Below are 22,377 nucleotides of genomic sequence, written 5' to 3' on the forward strand. Positions count from 1 at the left end.
CAGTATAGAGGAAAAATACATCAGAGCAGGTGGAGAGGGTCCAGGGCAAAGCAAACTTCTTGCCAGAGAGGCTGTTAACTGAGAGTATTCACTTTGTGTATCCCAGTGACCGGGTAGATGCAGCCCTGCCCCTCTACTGGATGGAGTTACCTCAGTGATGGCTCATGTGATCACAATGGTAGAGATGTGATAAGGGCTTGCACTGGGAGAGAGGGTGGACCAGCAGCCCTAAGATTCTTAGCACAATCTTCCCAACATTTGGACATCAGAAAAGTATTTTTTAATACACTACAGATTGGGGGAAAGTCACAGATACTCAGGACTTCTTGGGTGTGTGCCCAAATAATTATGTAGATTAGCAAGTGACTGCACCCATGTCTGTGTCTCAGGGTTTCCTTTTATCACCTGCTGCTGGTCAGGAAGTGTGAGCCAGTAGTGATTTCCTCCCATGTCTCTAAAGCCTGATGCTTTTTTCAGAGACATTTATCTGTTGGGCATGGCTGTGGAAACTAGGCCACTGGGTACTTTGGCAAACACACAAAATTAAATCTCAGCCTGAGGTTCACTGTGTATCGTTTGAGTCTGACAAATTACATGAGAGCTATGGGAATGAAAGCAAATGGACTAATAGTTCGGTAATTATTTTCTTTGTGTGAAAAACCTGATATGAGTAAAGTCTTTTAAATGAAAAGGACCCAGTTCAGCAGCTTTTGGGATCAAAGTGTTGATTACATTTAACTATAATTAACACTCAAATTTTCTGTGATTCCACCTAGAATTTTCTTCTTCTAGTTGCACTAAACCCAAGCACAAGGCAAAAAATAAAATGAAGTGCTATGAAAACAATACTGCGCTGTTCAGATATAAAGTATCAACATTATTTCCATTATTTGTCTCTCTTCAGTTCCAAGTTCTGTGTCTGCTAAGGTTAATTATCAACTAGGCTTTCACATCTGTCTGTCGTCTGTCTGTCTGTCTCTGTCTCTTTCTCACTCACTTCTGTAGGACCTTGAACCAAATACTTGCATTCTTACAACTTTCTCCTATCTCTAAAGTAAGAATAACTGTCCCTAAAACTCTGAGATCCACTAGGTTTTCAAAAGGTATTCGTTCATTGAATTTGACACAAGTGAAAAAGCTTGGAGTCCACACCTGAGACAGAAGGCTATATAGTAGCATCGATCTTGTTAAGTGGCAGGACAGGGCAATGACAGGAAAGACTTTCTGGCAGGGTCAGTGGGACAAGAGAACTTCCCTTCTTCAGGAGGCCCAGAATGGACAAGATATGGGATTTGAAACTGAGTAGGACCCTGTGGGGGTCCTCCCTGTAACAAATCCTTTCCATGGCCCCATTTCTACTTCGTAGGAAATAGGCTTCATTCAGCCTCCTAGACCTTCCCTAAGTTCCAAAGGGCAGATTCAAAGAGTTGCTAATGAGGGAAGGAAGGGGGATGCAGAAACAAAGGAGGAGCAGTCAAGAAACAATAGTGCACACTGAGCCTGCGCTCTAGAGCCCAAGAGCCACAACTACTGAGCCTGTGTGCCACAACTACTGAAGCCTGTGCACCTAGAGCCCATGCTCCGCAACAAGAGAAGCCACCGCAATGAGAAGACTGCACACCACAACGAAGAGTAGCCCCTGCATGCTGCAACTAGAGAAAGCCCGCATGCAGCAACAAAGACCCAGCACAGCCAAAAAATAAATAAATTATATATATGTTAAAAAAAAGAAACAATAGTGCAGCGATGAAAGCAGGGTCCTGGTTCCTGCTCAAGGAATATACGTAACAATATCTTTGAGTGCTTCTGCAGGAACTAAGGTCCCCACCCAGGTGGAGGATGGTAACTTCAGGCTGAGCACAGAGATTCCTGGAGCACCGCCCTGTTACCTCACCACCCACCAATCAGCAGAAAGTCACACACCCTGCAGCCCTCACTCTAAATTTTGCCTATAAAAGCTTCTATCCGAAAACCACTGGGGAGTTCAGGATTTTTGAGAATGAGCCACCATTCTCCTTATTTGACCCTGCCATCAATCTTTCTCTGCCCCAAACTCCGACGTTTCAGTTTGTTTGGCCTCGCTGTGCATTGGGCCCTGGAACTTGCGTTTGGTAACAGATTCATAGGACATTAGGGGGTTTTTAAAGGTTTCAACTATTAGAAGGCTACTCTGCAAAAGTTTATGATTAAGGCTTTTGGTTGGGGTATTTGGGTGTGTGCTCTGAGGTGGGAATAGGGGCTACAGAGGGAGGAAGTAGAAAGCAAGGATGGGGGAGCCTGGGGGAGATATGAACCTCAAACTGGCAACTACATTCTAACCTGAAAGGTCAGAACCTCTAGGAGTTGCGTAATCACAGAGACTAGAGCAGTTTCTCTTGAGGAAGCTGCTTTTATGTTTCATTCTATTCACAGGGTTCTTTTTGCCATTAACCAAAATGCCAGGGCCCCACTTGAGGAGGTGATCGAAAAGTTCCACAGCCTCAGTGAGAGAAATGCTTTGTGTCTGACCTAATCCCCTTTCTATGCTGCCAGTGAAGGCCAGTCCAAGGCAGGAGGGTGACTTTAGACTAGTTCTCAATGAATGGCTAGAAAATGCCTTCTGTAGTGAATTACTTCCTATTAAAAATGAATGAAAGGAAGATGAAAAGCATTCTGTGGATGGTAGCACAACAATATGAATGTACTTAATGTCGCTGAATTGTCCACTAAGTATGGTTAAGATGGTAACTTTTATGTCTATTTTATCACAATTAAAAAAAAATAAATGAAAGGGGAAAATTGAATCATTAACCTGACTTTGCTATATAGTGGGCTGTCACTTCAACTGAGTAGAAACTTCATTCTCTAGAAACTAAATCTGAGATTTACTCCTGAAAGTTTAGAGGAAAAAGAAAGGAGCCTTTGAGAGAAAATGGCTAATGCCGACCTAGCTTTCTAAACAGTACAAGGCTTTAAGAGTAATTTCTGTCATTAAGCTTTCCTATGATCCACAGGAAGTAAATGAAGTCTTTTAAAAATGGAGAGGAAAAAAAGAATGGAAGTTACTAGCAACTGTTTTTTACAAGCTATGTCTATATATCTTTATACTGAATACTTGATAGGTTAGAGTGAAAATATATAAACATTTTGAGTCTCTCTGCTTTTAAAATCCTATGTATAATTATAGTTTAGAGAAAAAAAATCCCTTTTGTATTACTTCATTTCTATGATCAACAAAGAATTTTTTATCATGAACACAGGCCCATTACCACTTGGCTGTCCTTACCTAATTGTCTTTCTTCATCTTCTACTTTGACTTATACAAATTACTTTAAATCCTCTTTTTTTCTTTTTTAAACCAGGCAGAGTATAATGGCATAAAGTAAAATACTCTTATCTAGATCATACTTTGATTATTAAGTTTACATAAGTCACTTATGAAAAAGAATATACAGCCAACAATTCCAAGCCATGCCCCAGACCTCTAGCCTTAGTATTTAAACACAATAATAGAATCCGTCTTCTTCAGCCTGCTGATCCTAACTGGGCCTGCCTCAGGGTTTCTCAGGAGTCAAGCGCTCACTGAAGGCCAGAGGGGGACCAGATCTATGGCTCAGGATACAAGAGAAGAGGCCACTCTGGTGAACAGTACCACATATGACTCCTAGGCACACCCACTCCCCTCCAACCGCTGGAGTCCACAGGAGCCCTTACAGCTAAAGTAGCATCTTAGGACTCCAAAGCCTGTTGGGGTAAGGTGATTTTTGTCATATCTTGGAGCAGTTTATTAAAGGGGTTCACAAGTTAACTCTGCTCACAGAATAAGGAACGATGTGATATAACTCACAGAACCTGGGCTCAAGAGATGGAAAGCCTCACTTTGGCTCCTAATCTCTCTGAGCCTCAGTTTTCTCATTTGTAAGATGGGAGAAATAATGCTTATTACCTCAAAGGATCATTGGGAAGCTCAAATGTAACACAGGTATAGGCACATTACAGATGGAAGGCAACACCAATGCACAGAGCCAGGAGGGATGGATCTAGGTGATTAAAAGAAAGACACAAGGGCTTCCCTGGTGGCGCAGTGGTTGAGAGTCCACCTGCTGATGCAGGGGACACGGGTTCGTGCCCCGGTTCGGGAAGATGCCACATGCCGCGGAGCAGCTGGGCCCGTGAGCCATGGCCGCTGAGCCTGCGCATCCGGAGCCTGTGCTCCGCAACAGGAGAGGCCACAACAGTGAGAGGCCCACGTACCGCAAAAAAAAAAAAAAAAAGACACGACAATCAACATCCCTACAAGAGCCTAACACCTTTGGCTTCTTGAGTTTCCTACTGAGAGGGGTTGAAAGTGAAAGTATAATTTTCTTTGACAAAAGAAAAGAGTTCTATGAGTTGGTATGGAAAGGTGTTAAAAGCAGCTTAAAAATATATTGTCCCGAATCCAAAGGAAACACCCTATTAGAAGCAAGAGGTCAAAGACGCAGTTATATCTGGAAGCATTAAGACAAACTGATAAAAAGTACATCCTCTGCTTTCAATACAGCCTACTGGCTAAAACAAAGTTCACCTCTTAGCAACAACAAAAAAAATTACTTAGTATTCCAGAACACACACGTTCTGAAAAGCCTGTGATTTCAGTCGTTGGCATAGAAACATGGAGTAAATGGCTGTGGAAAAATTGCTTGCTGAGCTGTTACTATCAGGAAAGCCTATGTTGTTTTAAATAAATCTTTATCACACCATTCTCTAAAAACAAATGTGTGGTCTATATTTATAGTCTTGATTTTTATTTAGAGAGGATGTGAAAAGCAGGGAGAAAGTGAGAATGCATGAAAATGTCAATGTCTCCTTTAAAGTAGTTCCTGCAAAATGCCTTGCTCCATCTCTGGCAGTGTTCTCCCTCTTGACACCCTACCTGCATTATTACGATCTGGAGGAACCCATGGAAAGAAAGAAAAAAAAGAGGAATCAAGTATTTCTTTCTTCTTCTCCAAGACCTGGCACTGCTAAACTTAAGTCTCCACAACTCAATGAAACTAACTCATAAAACGATCGTAATGATGGTGCATCTTCTTTACTAATGCAAGTAATCAATCAATCGATGCAAGAGGCATTCAAGTCCACCTGCTTCCCTTACACCTTCCAAAAGAAAAGAATCCATAGAGAACACTTTAAACATATCTAGCTGACACCACTCAAAGCCACCTTTTAGGTTAAAGACATGATTAATTTATATTAACTTCACAAATCAGATGTAGTCTCCGAAATAAAGCCATATTGAATTCACAACATTCATAAAACCTGCTCACTGTAGGAACCAGTCAAGAACCCTATTACATGAGAATCAGGATCTACTAAACCAGAATTAGAATAGAGATTCTATTCACAAGATCCATGAAGGATAAAGGCAGAAATGTTAGCGAATATTATTTATTTACTGATCTCCTCCCTTGAGATGGCAAGCTCCATGTGAGCAGAAACTTGGATCATGTATCCACCACTGTATTTCCAGCCTACAACAATATCTGGTACAGAGTTGATGGTCCAGTAACGACTTACTGAAACAGTGAATGAATTTAGCATAACCATATGAACCTTCTAAGAATGAAGCAGATAGACTTAGTCTCTGGGGGAAGGGACAGGTTGGAAAACACCACCTGACATCGGTCCCCAGTGCTTCTGAGGCTCAGGCTTGGAACGCCACATAGTCATGTCAAAACTTGCGCTGTAAACACAATCTAGCAAAGGTCAAGAATAGTTCTCTGGTGAACACTAAAAATCATCCTAGAGTAGGCTGAAACTGGATGCACTACAGCCTGCTGACAGAAGAAACAATGGAAGCATTCTTTAAGGCTGCACATCAGGAAAATTTAAGACCTGAAGCAATCTGGATCATAAAGAATAAGGCTTGGTTTAACTAGACAGTGGCAATGTTCCAGTGATTCACCCACTTCATTTCAGTGTTATTTACAGAAAAGAATACACTGTATTAGATTACAGAAGCTGGGGTTGTCACGAGAGCTGATGCAGAAAGTGTCACAAAAACAATTTGCACTATTAACCCAATCCACTATCATGCCAGGGGGAAAATGCCTTTTCTTCCCTAGAAGCGAACAGAACAGTGAGAGTTGAGATATTTTTAAGTAAGTGGAATTATTTTTTGCTATACAGTTTATCATCAGTCTTACCTGGAATAGTTAGATGAATATCTTTCTGCTTTTTCCCTAATCTGGCCTCCTCACTTTCTAGTTTCCTGGTCATTATAAAAACATCCACTACCCTGAGTATTTCTCATTGCAGAAATGATATGATTTATTAGAAACACTAAAAGAAAGGCACTTATTCAGATAAAATAAATTAATCTCTAACTGATGCACTAGTTTTTTACCTTAACTTTGCTGTCTACCTTGGGTGAAAATATGTGTTCCTTGGCAGGGTAAAGTATGTGAGAGGACGGTTTAATGGTAAGTATTTATTTATTTGCTGCACCGCGCGGCTTGCGGGATCTTACTTCTGCAACCAGGGATCAAACCTGGGCCACGGCAGTGAAACCACCAAGTCCTAACCACTGGACCGCCAGGGAATTCCCTAATAGTATTTCTATTCTTCATCTTTTTATTAGATGAGATTGTGTTAAATGAAAAGAACAGTGTTTAGCATCTTAAATATGTGCTTATTTGTAAGTAAATCCTAAAATTCATGAAGAGCGTATGCTCAGGGGGTAAGCAGACCATTACTAGTTTTATACCTTTGTTCAAGTCACTTTACCTCACTGAACCTCAGTTTTCTCCTCTGTAAAGTAGAGCATAAGTTTGCTCAGATTCCAGGATAATCATCAGACTCATATGCTTCCCAGTTGGACTAGACAGTGAATTTATATGACTGTTTAACTAGCAGTTGAGTGCAAAGGATTTGGTTTCTCTCCCTACATTAAATATGATAATACAGGTAAAAGTGCTCCATAAAGGTTAGTTGCTATTACTCTTACCTTTGTTATCACTTACTAGTCTGGGTAAACAACATGCCGTGCAGAGATGACAAAGTGGGGAAGCAAAGGAGTTTTTCCTTTTTGATCATGGCCTGTTGAAGCCAGCATTCATAAACACTTTGTATAATTCTTTTGTAGTTTCTTCTTTTCTCCCTTGACCTCTGAACCTAGTTTTTCTAAAGGCTACTGGTTTGTTTTTTCATGTGTCTCACTGCCAGACTTTCCCAAGCATCCCAAACCAACCCAGATCAGCTATCAGAGTTTCCCAAGATTCCTGATCTCCCTGATTGAACATCGGTGTGCATATACTTCAAGTATCCTTCACTCCCTGCTCCGAAAGGCCCTGAAGATGCCAGACCCACATGATTGCTGCGGTGGAGTGGAGGCTTAAATGTGTCTGTTGAGAAGTGATGTGGTTACTGGTGTGGGAATCCTGTCATTAGAATGAGTAAATAACCCCTGTCCTGATGACTCTAGTTCCAGGAAATGGGCTACAATGTCAGATCGGAAACTTGATTTCTCAAGGCACATTTCCAGACTCCAGCTGCTCCATGTTTGGCTTCAGTAAGAAAGAATAACATGGGCAACAGCTGCTGTTTCTTGAGTGGATATCAGCACTTAGAGTTTAAACAATCTCTTGTTTAAACAGTAGGAAACTGCATAACTGAGCTAGACTTCCCAAGAGTCATGGCTAGGTGCAGAGAAAATTATCAAAGTGTGCAAAGAAATGTCAGGTAAGGATGAGGATGAATGACCCATTCAAAGTCTTAGGTGCCTCAGGGGCTGCCTGGGCTGTGTGTGTGTGTGTGTGTGTGTGTGTGTGTGTGTGTGTGTGTGTGTGTGTGTGTGTGTGTGTGTGTGTGTGTGTGTGGTCTATTTCTGGTGTCTCCCCCACCTCCAGAGGGAGGGGAAGGAAGGAGTGTAGCCTTCAAGGGCCACAGTGGGTGAGGTGGAGGAGAACCAAGCTGAAGCATGACCACTTGCAGTGATTCCAGGAGTCCGCAGGGATTTTTTAAAAAGAAGAAAAGAAAGGCAGAGTACTACTTTAAAGCTGAGAACCCACTTTTATGATTGCTTTGAGAAAAAACAACTGAAAGCAAAACCAAATGCTTTCCCAAATAAAATGCTCCCCTATTGGTCAGTTGAGTAAAACATCAGGCTTACCTTGACATATTGAACAAGACGCTCATTTACGTTCACTTTGTAAGTTTCTAAACCCAGTTCCTTAGATAACCGTAAGATCCTGTTCTGGGTTGGTCCCACATAAGCCCCGCCAACGTCTACGTAATCAACATGTTGGTTCTGTAGAAACAGAAAAAGTGTCCAGAAGACTTCAGTTAGAACTCTAAAACATGTTTCTATGCCTTATAAAAAATAACCCTGTTTATTTTTTACAATTTAAATGTGCCTTACATCTCTCTTATAAAGTGCCACTGAAAATAGCAAATCTTTCTACTCTACTCCAACCCTATAGTACACTCATCATTAAGCAGTCCCATTTGCTGAGTTACTGGTGAGGCTGATTCAGCAATAACACGCATAAACAATAAAGAACACTGTAGTACGCCCTGCCGATCTAGATCCTTTTCAAAGCATTTAGCTTTATTTTCTATGCTTTTCTTTGGGGTTGTTGCTGGAAGGGTCACCCAGAGTTTTATTAGACCTAATTCTCTGATTTCCAGCAGATGAAATCTTCAATCAGCCCACACTGGTGGGCTCCTGATTCCATTTTAAAACACTTGCAGGGAAGAATGCATCATAGGAAAAGAGTACCAAAAGGTATGAAAAGATTCATACACCTAAAAAATATTTTATAAATATGCAAACCTTCCTCCATAAACCAAAATTTACTTTCCTCTTCTTAAGTGCACTTTTCCATTTTCCCCAGCTTTTTTAGTAACACATTTCCCCATGGTTTAATCAATAAATTGTAAAAAAAAAAATTAATAAATAAAATAAAATTGTGCATTGGTGAGTAATAATTCCTCCATGTGTTTGTAATAACTTCTTATGGGTCTGTTTCTATTTTGTTGTTTATACCAATTCTAATTCGCGTTGCCATTTCTCCTTGTTTGCCTGATTATTTTTTATTGTGTCCCACTGACTGAATTTGAGAAAATATAGAAATTATCTGAATCCTGGGAGGATTATATCTTTCTCAGAGAGGATTTATGTCTGCTTCTGCCCAGCATCTGGGGACGCTAACAATACTAGATAACTTTATTGCATTTTGTGTGCCTGAGACAATTTGAAGGCAGGTTGAAATGCAACGTGGCCTAGTCCTTTTGCTGTTCACCCTTAGCGCTAGGACGCAGTCCAACCCAAAGCACAAGGAGTTTACCAACACATCCCTCCATATACACATACTTTGGTGGGCTCTGGACTTGACCTTCAGTTGCCCTAGCTTTGTAAGACTTTTGAAAAGTACTTCTCAGTCTCTCACTTGCTTCTTCAGTGGTCAGCAAACTCTCACCTCTCCACCCCCAGGGGAAAAAGCAGGTCAATGTTTTCTGGACGTTGGTCTAGTGATTCTTCACTATCTTGTTAGCTCTCTGATGCTTTGAAGGGGTGTGTGTGTGTGTGTGTGTGTGTGTGTGTGTGTGTGTGTGTACACAGTGCAATTTGTCTAGTCTCCTTATATGTAGTGGGAGGGTTGGGATAATTTACCTAATCTGTTATTTCCAGAAAATCGATTGTCTAGAATTATGCAACCTTGCCTTCCTGGGGTAATATAACCTGATATTATCTTTCCATTGCAAGATATGCTTTGCTAACATTTTGTTTAGAATTTTTATATCTGTGTTTATAAGTGAGACTGAGATTGCCCCATGATTCTCCTTTCTTCTCCAGCCCTTGTCTGTTTTCTTGTATTACAGTACTGTTAAACTCATGAGTTAGAAATCATACTTCCTTCTATTCTCTAGAAGGCGTTCGTATATAAATAGAATAATCTCTTCTTTGAACATTAGGTAGAACACACCTGTAGTGCTATCTAGGCTTAGTGTTTTCATTGTGGGAAAAATTTAAATTACAGGTTCAATTTATTTTCTGGTTAAAGCACTACTCACGTTTTCTATTTCTTAAATTTCTTTCTATTCTTAAATTATATTTTCTCATCATATATACATTTCATATGTTTCAAAACTATTGCTTTAAAGTTCATGACCTCTTCTTTTCATTTATTTATTGTTTATTGTATCAGTAGTTATATCTTCATTTTCATCCCTTTTATCGTTTAGAGATGTCTCTTTTTCCTTTTCCTTGAAAAATCTTATCAGACACTTGTCTAGTTTTAATAGGACTCTTCAAAGAATCAACCTTTGTTTCATTGATCATCTTTATTGAGTATTTTCTATACCATTGATTTATGCTCTTTTTTCCTCTTTTTTGGATTTTTTATACTCTTAATTTTCTAATTCCTTGCATGCTTAGCTTATTCATATTGAGCCTTTTGTTCTTTTCTAATACAAAACTTTAGGCTATGAATCTTCCTCTAATATGGTTTTAGCTACATCCACAACTTTATTTTAGTGTTTCCATTATTGTGCGGTTTTAAGTATTTTCAAATTTCCATTACAATTTCTGTCTAGATCTATGTTTCTAAAAGTTTTGTCATGTTTTAATTTCTACAACTGGAATTTTTTTAGTTATCTTTCTGTCATAACTGCATTGTGGTCAAAGAATATGGATTATATGATATCAATCCTTGAGACTTACTTTATGACCTAGCACATGGTTGATTTTCAAAGATTTTCCATTTCTGCATGAAAAGAACATAGTCTTCTGGTAAGTAATATGCATGTTTTATATATGTCCATTAGAAAAAGATTAATTGTGCTCAGCCTTTGTTTGCTTCATTTATTATTGACTTAGAAAAGTATGTTAAAAATCCCCTACACTATTGGGCATTTATCTTTGATTCCTGTCAATTTTTGCTTTATATTTTGAGGCTACATTATTCAGTATATACAGGTTTAGAATTGTTCGGTCTTCTGGGTCTTTTATCACTATGTATTGAAACTTAATTCAATGAAACATTTTTTTGTTTAAACCTTATTTTGTCTGATATTAATATAGGTAAAATAGCTTAGATTAGTATTTGTATACTATCTCTTTTTCTATCCTTCGGTTAGAGTTTTCTTTATTCTGACATTTCCCCCCTTTTAACTGAGAAGTTTAGCCCATTTATATTATTATTTCTTTTAAAATGTCTTAACTTTACTTATTTTATTATGGCTTTCCATTTGTCCCACTTTAACAGTTTTATGCCTGATTTCTTCTTTTGGATTAAGGGTTTTCTTCCTTTTGTTTTAAGTTTTTCTTCTACTTGTTTGGAAGTTATACTGTCAGGCCTATTTTTTTTTCTAGCTATATTAACATGCATACTTAATATATTCTAAAGTTTATCAATATATTATCTTTCTATTGAAAAATACAAAACCTTCATGCATCAACTGTGATCAACCTTCTTCTAATCTGTAAACCATAAAAGTACCTTACTTCAGGTTTATTTGTCTCCCAACAAATTTGACGTTATTTTGTTTTATTCTGCTGATGTTGCTGAATTTTATTTAAATATTTACCAGTATCTTTGCTCATTGTCTCCTCTTAAATTTCACACCTTTAATTTGTTATCATTTTCCTTCTTCTTAAAACACAGCCTTTATAATTTCCTCTAATCTGGGTCCTAAACTCTCTATTTTTGTCAGTCTGATAAAAAGATAGTTCTAGCAAGTAACAAATTCTGGTTATTTTCTCTTTCTCTCTCAGAACAGTGAAGATATTGTTTATCTTCTGGCATCTATTTTTGCTGTTGAAGGGTCACTCAACAGCAATCAATAAGTCTAATTATTAATTTTTTTCAGAGTATGTGTAATTTGTCTTTCTCTTTTTTTAAAAAAATTACTTTTAGACTTAAAGGAATTTTTTTAAGATCTCTTTTCTTTGGTATACTGCAGCTTCTGTGTGCGGGTGAGAATTTCTTTTCCTTTTTCATGCTGTGGACTTGTTAGGTTTCCTGGTATCTTCCAACAATGCTGGAAAATCCTCAGCCATTATTTTTTCATACCATCATAACACTATCTTTCATGTCTTAGTTGCTCCTGCCCTTGCCCCACATAACGTATTTTCCAATCTTTATCTCTGAACTGCATTATAGATAATTCCTTCTGATCTAGTTCACTCATTCACTTCAGCTATGTCTAATACACTGTTTAATCTGTCCCTGAGTTTTTTCATTTTAATCAGTACATTTTCATTTCTAGAAATTATTTTTAAACTACTTGATCATTTTTTTAAGTTTCTTTTCCCTGCTGCTAATTTTAAGCACGTCTTTTCTTTAAAACATGCTACAGTAATTTTTTATTCTGTGTATACTTCAACTATTGCAAAATCTTTCTGGATCATTTTTTCTATTTATTCTCCTTTAGTGCCTTGTTTCCTTGTATGCTGTCACTTTTGACTATGAGTTGCTGATTTTCCTTAGAACTTTTTCTGTGTAAGTTATTTGAGGCCTGGGTGGAAATGATTTGAGTCTATTTCTGCCAGCCACCTTGGCACTTTAAATATTCTGTCCAAGGTTTTTCACACCATATAGGTAGTGTAAATTTAGATTGAAGCCATGGATGAAGGCAAGCTTTATTTTTCTCCCTTTTAGAAGGGTAAGGTTTATTTCTCTTTCACTTTCATGTACAGAGCATAGCACAGGGGATTCCAATTTGGAGTGTTTCCTATTAAATTCCCAGGTTCTGGATTTTATTTCCTGTTCCCTGCATGCCATACAGCCATCACAGTGGAATTGCAGAGTCTTCAGGGTTCAGCAGACATTCAAGGTGAAAGTCAAATTTTGAGCTCATTTAATCCCTAGGCTTCATGTTTTTACTTTGCTTTGGGGATTCATTAGTTCATTCAACAACTATATCTTGAGTGCCTACAAGGTGCCAGGTACTGTTCAAGAAACTTCTGTTACATCAGTGAACAAAATAAAAATCCCTGCTCTCAAGGGGCTTTCGTTTAGTAGGAAGAGACAGAAAATGAACCACAAACATAATAAATAAGTATCTTAGAAGTTGATAACAACAGTGAAAAAGAAAAAAAAACAACTAGAGAAGGACAGGGCAGATTGAAACTGCAGAGGAGAGAAGGAAAGATTTCAGCTTCAAATACAAGGGACATGTAGGCCTCTGAGAAAAGGTGATATTTGCGTAAAAGACTTGAAGGAGGTGTGGGAGTTATCCATGTGCATATTTGGGACAAGAGCGTTTCTGGCAGAAGAAAGAGCCACTGCAAAGATTCTAAGGGAGAAATCTGCCTGGTGTGTTCAAAGAACACAGGCCAATGTGTCTGGAACAGAGTGAGCAAGGAAAAGAGAACTGGAGATGAGAGTAGAGAAGTTGCAGGGCGGGGGTGGGGGGGAAGGGGGCAGATCATGGTACGCGTCACAAGACATTGAAAGGACACTGGCTTTTACTCTGAGTGAGAAGGGCAGCCTTTGAAAGGTTTTGAGCACAGAAGTGCCAAGATCTGACTTAGGTTTGAAAGGCTCATTCTGGCTGTCGCACTAAGGCTAGATTATAAGGGACAAGGGTAAAAAGCAGGGAAATTATTTAAGAGGCTGTTGCAATAATCTGCCCTAGAGATCATGGTGGGTCCCACAGCTGGGCGCCACGGAAGTGGAGGGAAGGGTTGAATTCTGGGTATATTTTGAAGGCAGAGCCAAAAGAATTTCCTGACAGAATGAATGTGGGGTCTCACAGTGTTGAACATGACTCCGAGTGTTTTTGGGAGTTGCCATCCTCCTTTACCGGGAAGGCTGCTGGAATAGTGTTCTTTTTTTTTTTTTAATCAGTTTATTGGATTTGTTTGTTTCTTTTTTTAAATATAAATTTATTTGTTTATTTTTGGCTGTGTTGGGTCTTCTTTGCTGCACACGGGCTTTCTCTAGTTGCGGCGGGAGGGGGCTACTCTTCGTTGTGGTGCGTGGGCTTCTCACTGTGGTGGCTTCTCTTGTTGCAGAACACAGGCTCTAGGCATGCAGGCTCAGTAGTTGTGGCTCGTGGGCTCTAGAGCGCAGGCTCAGTAGTCGTGGCACACAGGCATAGTTGCTCTGCACGGCATGTGGGATCTTCCTGGGCCAGGGCTCGAACTCATGTTCCCTGCATTGGCAGGCAGATTCTTAACCACTGCGCCACCAGGGAAGCCCCTGTTTCTTTTGTTTTATTTTGCTATTGAGTTGTATGAGTTCCTTATAATTTGTTATTAACCCCTTATCAGATAGATGGTTTCCAAATATTATCTACCATACTGGTTGGCTGCCTTTCATTTTGTTCATGGTTTCTTGTGCGGGGGAATAAGCTTTTAATTTTTATTTTATTTATTTATTTATTTAGGCCATGGCACACGGCATGTGGGATCTTAGTTCCCCGACCAGGGATCGAACCCATGCCCCCTGCAGTGGAAGTGCAGAGTCTTAACCACTGGACCACCAGGGAAGTCCCTAGAATAGCGTTCTTGATGAAGAAGAAAAGAAATTCAGTTTGGATGTGTGAAATTTGAGATGTCTGTTCAACATCCAGGAGATCTGCAAACTTCTAACTTCAGGGCAGCACAGTATATTTTATTCAGCATTTTATTTTAAGAGGGAGAGTCAATCAGGCTTCCACTCTGCCATAATGCCAGAAGTGATCTGTTCCTTTGACTTCTTTCATCTGTCCCTCATATAATCCTAACTTTCCCTTTTACTAACTATTGGTGTTGTGCTCCAAACCTTCTCTAGTCTCCAACATCCTTTTTAAGACAGGAAGCGCAAAACTGAAGTCAGTATTCCAATAAAATTTAACAAAGACAGTAACCGAATTCTTGGGAGTTTCCAAAAAAGATGTCTTTAGAACACAGACACTATTTAAAGTAAATAATCCTAAGTGAAGTAGTAAAAAGCATGAGGCGTTTTACAGAATGCTTCTTTACAAAGTCGAAACATTTGAAAGGAGGTGCCCCAGATTCAGCATGAAGATACTGGAACTGTAATACCATATTCTGCTATGTTGCCCCTCAGTCTTTAGGATCTTGCATTTGATCTCATTATTCAGCCTTTGAAGAGGCCACAAACACACAACTATATTAGGAAACAAATACACCAACCCTGTGGTAGCCTTGCAGGCATTTCAACTTAATTAATTTGGTCCTGAAAAATTATGGGGGAATCACACTAGGAAAAATTGGGAAGTTCTGAACAAATAGAAGATCTATCTGAACAGTTGCCAGGTGACAATATCAAATTTGGCATTTCGATACTTAAAGATCCAGAGTAATTTTTATGGCATCTCCTCCCTAAATCCTAATTGATTGTGCTAGTAGAAGCAACTGTAAGAATATTAAATTCAGTTTCTGATTAAATACCATTTCTGTCCCTGCTTTGTAAAGCCCCCCCTTTTTCCCTTCTATTTATTTGAAATCTTATAGATGTCAAGTCCTACTTTCTAAGCATTTCAGAGTTCCTCTCTCACATACCTAAAGGGAATTTTAATATGATGCCTAATACGCAATAGTTCCTGTATGGTGCTGACATATATAAATGATGTAGCATGAAAAAGCAGCCTGGGACAATAACATAGATGGGGATAAGCATGTTGGAATTCTCATTTCCCTTGTACAAAGAAACTTGTTCTTAACTGAAAAATCCGTAACACGACGGATGCTCCTATTTAATAACCAAAAGGTTTTAGAGATAAGAAAAGTAGGGCAAAGGGACAACTTAATACCTATCTCCAAAATAAAGGAATGTTTTTCAGAAAATGACAGGAGAATCATATGTAACAAGCTGGTACAGGCAGAATATGCAATCTTTCTTTTGCACTACAACACATTGCCTTCAATTAGAACTTGAAGTTGGAGGGAGCTTCAAGTACATTTAGATTATATCTCACTGCCCAGATGAGAAAAGTGACATGGAAAGTGCTAATAGTACTTACCCAAGGTATGACAGTGTGTCGGGCTAGTACAGGGGCCAGAATCCCAGTCTCCTCACTCCCAGACCAATAGCCTCTCAGAGGACTACATCTGAGGAGGTACTCAAATTCTCCAAATGCAATTAATCTGGATTCACATTAATTTAAAGCAAGCGAGCACACACCAAAGAGCAGCACTTCTGTAGCATCCCCTACGGATCTTACCAAAATGCAGAGTCAGATTCAGCAGGTCTGGGACAGGACCTGAGATTCTGCATTTCTATCAAGTTCCAGAGTGATTCCGAGGCTGCTGGCCCACAGGTTACTTTGAGTAGCAAGGCTGTAGGGTACTCTTAGAGCTGAGCAAGGTAAAAATAGGCTTATGATACATCCCTGTACATCTAAAAAGGCAGAAAGCGAATGACAGAAGGGGAGCTTGGCTTGGTATGACTGAAACGGCTGGTACAATATCCTAGTTCAGATGTTGGTTGGCTATTTCATATCCATTTATATTCCCCCTTTCCCATGCCTGCTTCTATTATGCAGCCTGGAAATGTTAAAGACTTGCTTTCCCAGGCTCCCTAGCAGCTCAGGGTGGCTGTGTGCCCCGAACCTAGCCAATGAGACTATAAAGCAAATGTCTGCTGGGGTCTTCTGGTAAAGGAAAGGCTTTGTTGCAGATAAGACTGGGGCCGCCTCTTCACGCTCTTTCCTGCCTTGAATGAGAACTTGATGCTGACAGATGCTGCAGCCATCTGGTTACCATTAGGCAATAAGCCAACAGGAAAAGAATGGCTGAGCAGAAAGACAGAAAGAGCCTAAAGATTCGATGACAAAGCTGAACCCCGGCCCCAGGCTGGACTACCTACCACCAGACTTCTTCTTATGTAAAATAACTGAATGTTTGTATTGCTTAACCCATTGTTATTATCACTGCATAAGCCATTCTGTTATAAATCTGACACATCTCCTAATTAGATAGAGGCTTCCTCTCCTTCCAGTCACTTCAACAGTCTGGTTTTGTCCTTACTGCCAATCTCCAGCCTTTAGCGCTCTGTTTCTGTGCTCTAGCAAGGGGGCTCATTAGTGACCTTCTAAATGCCAAACACAAGGGCCCCTACTCAGCCTTCATCCTGTGTCAAATGCGCCTGGCATCTGATTCGATGTATCACCCCTTCTCTTTCCTCTGCTGATTTTCATGGCACTGCCCTAATCTGGTCTTCCTCCCCAGCCTCCACTGCTTCTCTCTGGCTCCTCTGCCTCTGCACCCCCTTTAAATCTTAATGTTCCCCAAACTTCCATCTTTGTCCGTACTTCCTTTCTACCTTACCTCCTTCCCTGTGTACTTTCATCAGTTCCAGATTTCAACATCCTGCAACCATTTCTTCAAATAGTAGTAAACACCAGTTAGCATGCATTGTTCCAAAACGGTGATGTAAGCCCAAGTATAAAAAGGCAGTGATGTAGCAAGAACTGGGCTTCCTTATGTCTAGCTGACCCTACCGGAGCAGCACACCTCTTAGGGAACAAGGACTAAGGAAAAAGCAACACAGAAATATGCTACATTTGCCTCTGCTTACTGTGGTCACACTTCTTTTAAGTTGTGTATTCTTGGATAAATAAATAAGGAACCAATACTGTGTGTGTATGTCTGTCTGTGTGTGTGTGTGTGTGTGTGTGTGTGTGTGTGTGTGTGTGGTGAACGTACAGTCACTTCAAGTCCAGCCCAACCGTAACCTCACCTGAGACGCTATATACTCTATTTAGGTCTCTAGTATGGAAATGATGACGCTGTATTGAAGTTATTTGTTCGCGTTTGTTTTCTTCACTAGAATGTAAGCTACTGAAGGTCAGAAGCTGTCACTCTTTGGTGGGTGCTTGTTGAAAAGAACAGATACTTATTTAATGCAGTAGTTTAGGGTTATGGAGGACCAACGGCTTAACTGCATAAACTCTTGAGATTTCCTCCAGCTCTGTGACTTCCAGTGACCCCCATCTCTAGTTTGTGTGAGATTTTATACATTAAGTATTAAAATCATTTACCCTCACTGTGTATGTTCTTCCTCCAACTCTGTCCCGGGCTTCTAAAACCAAAACATTAACTTCATGTTCTGCTAAGAGTTTGGCGGCAGATAATCCTAAAAGGAAAAAAAAAGGAAAACAAAGTCGAGGAACATATTAACACCTACATGTGAAACATTCAACATTTAAACAGGTCTACATATAATATAAATGCAGGTATCAGACACAATTCATTGACTGTGCTAGCTAATAAATTCTGAGCACACTGTGATGAACTGAGCCACCAATTTTATAATCTAGCATATATTACATTATCTATCATAAGTTAATTTTATTATCTATCATAAGGTTGGTTGAAAAAATGTAATAATTTAAAAAATATATTTTGGGGGTTTTGGTGATAATCATATGTAAGGGAATTTGTTGAACCCCTAAATCAACCCTTATCACGCCACTCTTCTAGAAATCCTGATTGTATAAACAGAAGTATGTTTTCCTGGAAATTCCCCCTGGCTTATACCAGCCCCCAGTATCTCTGTGCTTTTCTCAATTTAAACCCCCCCTATAATGACCTCCTATCATTTATACCTGGATTACATGCTTGCTATATCATGTTTTCCCCGCTAGATTAAAAGTTACCAAAGGTAGGAACCATGTTTCATACTTTATTTATTGGCTCAAAGCTGAGTACAGGTTTTCACTCATAAACAAAAACCTTCATAAAAGATAGATTTTTAAACCCAGTATAGTAAGGGAATCCCCTGGCAGTCCAGTGGTTAGGACTTGGTTCTTTCACTGCCGTGGCCCTGGTTCAATCCCTGGTCAGGGAACTAAGATCCCGCAAGCCACACAGTACAGCCCAAAAAGGCAAAACACAAGCAAACAAAAGTATAGTAATACCAGGAAAGTAGAGGAAAGTGTTGTGGATTAACATTATATCAAGGGTGCATGCTATCAACATGACTTATCACTGATGTTAATCTTGTTCACCTGGCTAAGGTAATGTTTGCCAGGTTTCTCCACTGTAAAGTTACTCTTTTTTTCCCCTTCCATGCTATACTCTTTGGAAGGAAGTCTATGTACAGCCTGCACTTAAGAAGTAAGGAGGTATGTCCTACTTCCTTGAGGGTGGAGTATTGACATAAATGATTTGAAATTCATCTGCACAGGAGATTTGCCTCTTCTCTCCCATTTATTTATTTACTTAACCACTGACATATCCTTATGGAGTCATACATAGTTGTTTTATACTTTGGGTTATAGTCCAATACTATGTTATTTACTTTGTTGCTCAAATTGTTTCGGCTTTGGTCACTGGGAAGCTCTTGTGTCCCTCGGATGTACCTGCATCATTATGTGTGTATGCGTGTGTTTGAGCACTTCCTTACTTTCTGGCATTAAGAGATGTTCCAGGCTCATCTTGTCTTTCTCTGCCCAGCCCTACAATCAGCTATTTCTTCAGTGAGCCTTGGTTCCTTTTATTGGAGAACAGTATTAGAAATCAAGATCTGGGCTCTAGGTGTGCCCATCACTACTGGGCTATCATTGCTTCTGGGACTTCTCAGCTTACAGAGTAAGGAAATAAATGTCTGTATACACATTTTTAAATCTATCAATACATTTTTGCACTTCAAATGCTATCTTATATCTAGTTATCTTTATCCTCCTATTACAAAAAATACGAAGCAGACTACACAGATAAACATACTTCAAGGAGAAAAAAAAATGTTAGAATATTAGGGTGAAAGAGAAATAAGAATGACACCAGGGATAAGTTTAGTAAAATGATACAAATGATACCTAAATATGTATACCAGTGGTTGAGGAGAGGAACTATTCTTAGTGATTTTAAAACTCAGTAACTTGACAGCTCTAATGGTATATATCCTAAAGACAAAAAAGAGCTGCAAACATTTTGTTCAGTAATCATTTTGTGGGTGCTAGGATTAGAACTATTATTTTGAGGCCATTATGTATGTAATGTAGAATAAAGCAAATGAGTAATCAGGCTGCTGTCACTGAGATCCAGGGTTTTGGGCCTGGAGATCAGGAAATTTAGATGAAAGAACAATGAAATTAAGTGCAAATTTAGGGCAGGAAATGTACAAGATGGGTCTGGAACCTCAAGTCACCAGAAAGCAAGGAGGCTAACAGAGACCACGAGGAGTGTGACAAAAAGGCTCAGAAACCTACCTAGGTGAACTCCCACTGGCTAGAGATGGAACAATTTGAATATCAAGTAAAAATAACAGGGACTTCCCTGGTGGCACAGTGGTTAAGAATCCACCTACCAATGCAGGGGACTCGGGTTTGAGCCCTGGTCCGGGAAGATCCCACATGTCGCGGAGCAACTAAGCCTGTGTGCCACAACTACTACTGAGCCTGCACTCTAGAGCCCGTGAGCCACAACTATAGAGCCCGCGTGCCACAGCTACTGAAGCCCGTGTGCCACAGCTACTGAAGCCCGTGTGCCTGGAGTCCGTGCTCCGCAACAAGAGAAGCCACCACAATGAGAATCCCACGCACCGCAACAAAGAGTAGCCCCCACTGGCGGCAACTAGAGAAAGCCCGCCTGCAGCAAGGAAGAGCAAACGCAGCCAAAAATAAATAAATAATAACAAAGGCAATGGCTTAAATCCACTCATAATAATACTAAACAAACAAAACCTCTCATTGGTCACCTTTGGAGAATGCTAAGGAACAAACCTATCATTTAAAAAAACAAAAAAGGGTTTTCCCTGGTGGCGCAGTGGTTGAGAGTCCGCCTGCCAATGCAGGGGACACGGGTTCGTGCCCCGGTCCGGGAAGATCCCACATGCCGCGGAGCGGCTGGGCCCGTGAGCCATGGCCGCTGAGCCTGCGCGTCCGGAGCCCGTGCTCCGCAACGGGAGAGGCCACAACAGTCAGAGGCCCGCGTACCGCAAAAGAACAAAAAACCCCCCAAAAACAAAAAAGAATTTGGCATTCATTCTACCCTCCTTATTTGCACCAAACCTCAAGGCAACCAAATAGCTAACAAAGGGAGGTTTCGCTGTATAAAAGTATGCTAGCTAATAAGTGAAGACAGGAATAATTAGAACATCAGCATTTTGCAACCCCTAATGAATTAATAGATCTGGTGCAATGATTGTCAACAGCTGCTAACATGACAAAAAAAAGAGATAACCAGATGTTACTTGCCTCTTAATGGAAGCACATACCACCATGTATGAAGTAGTTAGAAAGAAGGAAGGAAGGAAGGAAGGAAGGGAGGGAGGGTGGGGAGAAAGGGAAGGAGCAAACAATCTAAATTCTAATGTGATCCAGCCTCTAGATCTGATACTTAGGGGCCAGAAAAACATGTTAAATAATACCACTGGGATGCAATCAACAAAATCTAGATTATAGGATTTATACAGGAGTACCCTGGGTTTTTCTGTTTATTTGTTTTTTAAAACAACTCGCCCCCTCCTGCTCTCTTTCTCCTTTCTTCACCAGTTTTTCCTACAATAAACCTCTTACATGGCTAGTTATGTCCTGATGTCTGCTCTCAGAGAAGCCAGACTGACAACAGTATTTTGTTCATACACAGAATGGTATGAAATATACATAGCCAGAGTCAAGGATGAGTTTGGGTCTGTAAGATCTAAAACACAGGGAGGCTGAACCGTAATATCCAGCACTGCTGTCTGCTAATGTTTGTATGTATTTTTGACTCCTTCAAGTACAGTGTACCCTTCCACTGCTGACATCCACCCAAGATTTAGGTGTGCAACGAATATTTGGAATCTGCTCACAAAGAAAGGCATCCCGTGACAGTTTAAATAAATGCAAACTAATGTCCGCAAACCTTGGTGCAATGTGCTTTCTGGGACACTGCCAAAGGCTTCTTCTGCTGACCATCATAAAAAAAAGGATGAAGGTGTAATGAAAAACATGTTTATGCATAAATCTTTGTTGTTATATCTGACTATTTCTGTAGGATTAAGTCTTAGAACAGAGATTACTAGGTCAAAAGATTTGAATAATTTTTTAGGCTCAAAGCACCACTCTGTATTTAAAAGCAGAGAAACTCAAGATGCAAAAAGTTGAATTTCTTCCCAGTTCCCCTTAGTCAATCTAACCATAAACCAATTAGATAGATAAAAACACGCTTGGGTTTGCTAGAATTACTCGAGTAGCTCCTCTTCTAAAGAGAAGCAGAGGTGGCTCTGAATTCCAGCAGCAGTGGGACCTGCAGCTGTCCAGCCCCCAGAGGCAGCCTGGCAGTTGGTTTAGCACTTTACATCCTACAGATCAATTTCAGGTGCCTTTCCTGTTGCCTCTCACAACCATTCTTCAGAATAGATTTCATTACCCCATATTCCAGATAAGGATACCAAGTGCTTGATATGCCCACAACAGAGTCTCCTGAAAAGTGAAAATTTTTACTTCTTACACCCTCACTTATAAGGCTGAAGCCTT

At 39.9% G+C, this 22,377-nt stretch overlaps 1 protein-coding gene across 1 annotated transcript in view; it reads right to left on the bottom strand.

Moving 5' to 3' along the window:
- Positions 1 to 22,377, bottom strand: part of LOC132513658 (amine oxidase [flavin-containing] A) — a 76,846-nt gene that overhangs the window by 39,602 nt on the left and 14,867 nt on the right. Inside the window, exons 2-3 of the mRNA XM_060138168.1 lie at positions 17,956 to 18,050; positions 8,132 to 8,269 (exon numbers count right to left, since the gene is read on the bottom strand). Coding sequence (XP_059994151.1) covers positions 8,132 to 8,269; positions 17,956 to 18,050 — 233 coding nt within the window. The remainder of the gene's footprint in view (positions 1 to 8,131; positions 8,270 to 17,955; positions 18,051 to 22,377) is intronic.

This window comes from Lagenorhynchus albirostris, chromosome X (assembly GCF_949774975.1).
Source record: "Lagenorhynchus albirostris chromosome X, mLagAlb1.1, whole genome shotgun sequence".
In the NCBI taxonomy this organism is placed as follows: Eukaryota; Metazoa; Chordata; class Mammalia; order Artiodactyla; family Delphinidae; genus Lagenorhynchus; species Lagenorhynchus albirostris.